The following is a 5,099-nucleotide window of genomic DNA, read 5'->3' as shown; positions in this document are numbered from 1 at the left end:
CCCCCCTCCCCACCCCTGCAACTCACGGCAGTAGTCGGAGCGTCGCCACTTGATGCACACGTGGAACTTGTGGCACATGGCCACGTACACGGTCAGTGCCACGCAGGGCTGCTGCACGTACTTGGTGTCCCGGATCCACAGCTCACAGAATGACTCCGGGGTGACCTGGGCCGTGCATCAGATGGTGCTGCCTGCCCACATCCCCCATATCTCAGGGCTCAGCTCCTCCCAGCCCAGCCCAGGGGCAACACGGAGCTTTGGCAGGCTCCCAATCTGTCCCAAGATCAACACCTCTAGGGAGCTCGCCCCCTGCAGGTAGATGCTGCCATTCTCAGCCCAGGAGGTCCCCCCATGCTGGACCCAGGTGACACCTACAAAGCGGTGGCAGACGCTGAATGTGTGGTTGGACACCATGCGAAGGCAGGGAGAGCAGTCGGCCGTGGCACAGCTGTCCGGGCGGAAGCGGGTCTGGCCCACCGAGGTCAGGGAGCTGGGCACCTGCCAGCTGTCCAGAAAGGGAGCAGGGTCCTCGGCCTCACCCACCACAGAGCCATCCTCCAGGGTGAGGTCATTGGCTGCGTCCCCATCACAGATACCTGAAAGGGGCAGAATTACCCCAGTGGCCATAATAATCACCACTCCCAGGTCCCCAGCTGTCACACTGAATATTCCTCACAATAATTCTTTGAGACTGGTATCACTGTTATCCCCATTTCATAGATGAGAGAAATAAGGTACAGAGAAGCTGAGAAAGGCACTGTGGAAGAAACTGTCTTTGTTTAGGAAATACACACCGAAGTATCTAAGGATAAAGGAACACAATGTCTCAAACATACTTTCAAATGGTTCAGAAAAAATGCACTTATGTAAAAGGCATATGCATAGAAAAGTGAATATATAAAAAGGCATATATACATATATAAATGCATATATACATGCATATGTATATATATAATATATATATATATATATATATATGGAGAGAGAGAGAAAGAGAAGCAAATAGGCAAAATGTGAACACTTGGTAAGTCTGGGTCAAAAGTACATAGGAGTTCCTTATACTATTTTTGCAACTTTTAAGCTTAACGTTATATCAAAATTAAAAGTTACTCCAAAAAATCTGCTTCAGCAGAGCTTGCTAGCTAATTATAACACGGGTTTCCTCTTCTCCCTGGGCGGTCCACTAGCCTATTTCTCCCAGGCTCTCCTGTGGTTGGTGAGACCATGTGGTAAGTCCCCACCAATGGAACGTGAGTGAAGGTGATGGGCACCACTTCCAGGCTGGATCCGTAAAACCTGCCCAGCTCTTTCCCCTTCTATGCAGTTGGAAGCTTGTGTTGAAAATGGCAGAGCCACGGGATGGAAGGAATCTCCATTTGGGAATTTATGTGTGCAAGGAATAAACTTCTGTTGTGTTAAGGCACTGAGATCAGGGGGGCAGGGCTGAAGTTTATCTGTCACAGCTTCTAACATGACCTTAACCTCCAGCTTCATCTCTCACACTTTAGGCTCCAAACACACACTTCCCTGCCCTTGACTTTGCTTATGCTGCTCCTTCTGTCTGAAATACTTTCTCAGAAGTCCTTCCTTCACGGGCCGCTCAGATGCACCGTCCATGACTGTCCCAATTCTGTGTAACAGGTTCAGTTTGCAGGTCTGGTTTGCTCTCTGAGTGCAGATTCATTTTCCCCTATAGTCTCACTCTCTCAATATTCCCCCAAGTTGCGTAGCAGGTGCCCAAGATACCAAATAGAAATAAACTCGCTGACTGCTGCTCTGACACCTCCAGGCACCAATTTCGTGAATATAAAGCATGAGTTCCTACAAAATCCTCAGATTTTTATCAACAGTCCCAATGGTCAGATTCTTGGTCTTGGCATTGAGTCACTGAAGGGTGTCACAAAGGCATCCTAGGGAGGAGCTGGCCCACCAGAGGCTGACCACAGCACTCTGCATCAGGCACAAATAGTAGAAGGAAAAAATGGTGAGAAAGGGATAGCAGAGGAGGTGGTGATGGTGATGTGTGTGTGTGTAAGGAGAGATGTTTGTGCCAGTAGGAATGGAAGCTTCATAAGACACATTTTGTCTTTTTTGCCTACTGTTCTGTCCCTAGTGACTGGTACATAGTAAATATGTGTTTATGTGTTGCACAAATGAAAGAATGAGCAGGGAGCAGGCTCACACGTGTTAGCTCAGGTGTAGAAGGCATTTTGAACACAGAGGCATGAGTGTGAATGAATAAAATGGGTGCAGATTTACGGATGGAGAGCATGCAAGTATGTGTGTGTAAGTATTCCTATGTCATCCATCATCATAATCACAACAGTTTGTCATGGAGCACCTTATGGGGGCCCACATCCTTCTGCACCTGCAAGGAGCAGCAGTCCACACTTAGACTCCTCCTGTACCCCTTGTTTTTAGCAAAATACATCCAGGCCCTTAAGGCATGCTCTCTGCAACCATGCTGCGGTCTGAAGAGCACTAGTTCTGTGTTGTGGCAGCTCTGCTGTGTGATCTTAGGCAAGCCACTTAACCTCTCTGAGCCTGCTTTCTTCTTTAGTTCGATGGCCATCCCTCAGGGCTATTGTGTGGATGACCTGGAATAAGTGAGATCAGAGTGTAGCAGTATTTTGTGAAGTGCCCAGGCATATGCAGACAGGGAAGATTATCTGGTGTTAGGAAGCGATCAGGGAAGCTGACAATCTCGGCTGAAGTGACAACTGGCCAAGGCCAGAGCCCTGCGCCATCTCCCTGCTGGCAGCTTCAGCCCTAGAACACAAGACATTAGGTCTCTGCCCTGGCAGCTCTGCTGGTCCCACCTCTGGCCCAGCACTCTGGCCCAGCTTTCCCTGTTCCAGGGGGCAGAGGTGGATCCAGGAAGCATCCCCCTCCCCCCCAGCTGGGTCCCACCTCACCGCAGAGGCCACGGCCCTGGGCTTTGCTGGCTTTGCTGGCCTCCAGGATCATGAGTCCTGAGCTGTGGAGCCACTGGATCTGGATGTGTGATGGCGTCCGGATCACATACATGTGGCCTGTGTCCTCAATTCTGAACCCGTACCTGCTCACAGGGGGCCACACAGGCTGCAAGTCCACAGACACCTTGTGGGGGAGGGTGTTCAATGTGAGCACAGCTTGTCTGCCTGTCCATCCGTCCCTCCCTCCTTCCATCCATCCATTTATCCAACTAGCAGTTATGAAGCATCTACTACATGGCAGGCTCTGTTTCAGGCACACGCAGCCAAGATACAGTCCAAGGTGGCATGGAAAAGTTCTAAAAACATGTTATGAGCACAAAACAATGAAACAAGAAATGCAACAGCTGAAGGCAGGCGACATCTACATGCCCAAATAATCCTGAGCCCTTCTAATCACTCTCTCTTTCTCTGATTCTGCTCAGATCATTTCTTCTGGGAGACTGACCCTAAATCCCCAGCCGCTGGGTTGGGTACCCCTTCTCTGGGGTCTCCCCAGCTCTGTGCTGTCCTTTAAGACAGATTTGTTCCCTCATCAAGGCCCTCCATGGGCTGTGAGTTTCTTAAGGGCAGAAACTGTGTCTCACTCACCTTTGAATCCCCAGCACCTGCCTTTGGGCCTGACATGAATTGGGGGCTCAAGCAATGTTTGTTAAATATGCAACACTTTAAACTCAAAGCTACAACCCCTGCTACTTACAGACAAGGTTAAATTTGTATGTGTTATTAGTTTTACTATGTGGAAATGGGAGATGAAAATATTAGGATTTTAAAATATTTATAATGACTTTATACCCTCCCATCCAAGAATCACTGTTTTATTAATCACTTTGCAAATTATCCAGTGCATAAACTACTGTGTTGAATAGAGGGAGCCCTAGCCCAGTAGTCGGAAAACTTTGACCTTGGGCAAGTCCCTGGCTCTCTCAACCTAGCCTTCCGAGCTGTACAGACAGGGCCATGGGCTCCACAGTGCTGGAGCACCTGGGATGAAACCCAGGGAGTTTTATGCTTAAGCCTCCATCTCATGGAAAACCCACTGCCCTAAGCCTTGTTCCTGGGAGTCTCACAAGGTGTGGCCCTTGTGTTCAATGTTCAAGAGCAGGTTCTAGTAACAGGGCTGCAGGTCTGAGCTCAGGAATAGGTGGGGAGAGCCGACACTTTGGGACCTGAGGAAGAGATGAGTCAGCCCTACTCACCCTCCCACTGGGAAGAGCTAAGGCAGAGCCCTCGGGGTGGGTACCCCACAGAGGGTGGGCTGTGGCTGGGCACCAGCCTCCTTGACAGAGGTGGGCTTGATGTGAAGCCGATGCAGCTTAGTGTGTTCACATGGCCTTATATTTTTGTAAAAATTGCAGAAGTGAGATATTTTAACCACAATCATTTAAGGCTACTGCCTCTTGCCATTTAACTTCTTTTCGGTCGCAATATTCCTCCTGGTACACTTCCTCCCCTGACATTAAGAGTAGCCACAAATATTCTAATTAAAATCACCTCCAAATATACCTAATTTTGCATTATTTTTCTTTTAGAGGATCCCTCCCTACCCTTACTCCCAGTTGTGAATAAGCCTAAAAGCCCCTCCTCCCCTGATGCCCCGCCCCTCACCTGACTGCTGCCCTTCCCTGGGGGCTTGCTCTTTGATGCACTCACCTTCCGGTTGAAGCGGTCAATGGTGACCTGATGGGTCAGGTGAGTCACATTCAGCATCACCAGGCAGAATGGCGGCCAGTTCAGGTGCCCCTGCAGAGAGAACCCAGCCCTCATCTACCTGGAGCCCTGCTGCCGCCTCTTCCTGGGGAGCAACTCTTCCCCCCCCAACTCAACCTTGCCTCAGTATGCTAGGGGCACCCACTGGGGCTGTGTAGATGGTGCACAGAGTCCCACAGAACATTCTGCTTCCACCTGACCTCCTGCAAGCCCCCCAGAAAGCTGCCTCCTTTCACCTGGCTCATGGGAGCATCCTAGTAGGTGGTTCCCTGCAGCCAGCACCCCTGACCACAGGCCATATCCTAGGGGTGGCATCCCAGCTCCTCTGCATTTCAATGCCTCTCACAGGGGCCTAGGCAGCTGGGAACGGTGCAGGCCCCAGGAAGGGCCAGGAGGTGGCGCTCCACTCACTCTTTC

The 5,099-nt window shown here is 50.3% G+C and overlaps 1 protein-coding gene across 1 annotated transcript in view; it reads right to left on the bottom strand.

The window, feature by feature from the left end:
• Positions 1–5,099, bottom strand: part of OTOG (otogelin) — a 93,270-nt gene that overhangs the window by 15,705 nt on the left and 72,466 nt on the right. Inside the window, exons 40-43 of the mRNA XM_007458796.1 lie at positions 4,626–4,715; positions 2,916–3,099; positions 376–596; positions 27–165 (exon numbers count right to left, since the gene is read on the bottom strand). Coding sequence (XP_007458858.1) covers positions 27–165; positions 376–596; positions 2,916–3,099; positions 4,626–4,715 — 634 coding nt within the window. The remainder of the gene's footprint in view (positions 1–26; positions 166–375; positions 597–2,915; positions 3,100–4,625; positions 4,716–5,099) is intronic.

Source organism: Lipotes vexillifer, unplaced genomic scaffold (assembly GCF_000442215.2).
Source record: "Lipotes vexillifer unplaced genomic scaffold, Lipotes_vexillifer_v1.1 scaffold892, whole genome shotgun sequence".
In the NCBI taxonomy this organism is placed as follows: Eukaryota; Metazoa; Chordata; class Mammalia; order Artiodactyla; family Lipotidae; genus Lipotes; species Lipotes vexillifer.
This window is presented reverse-complemented; position numbering and strand designations above follow the sequence as displayed.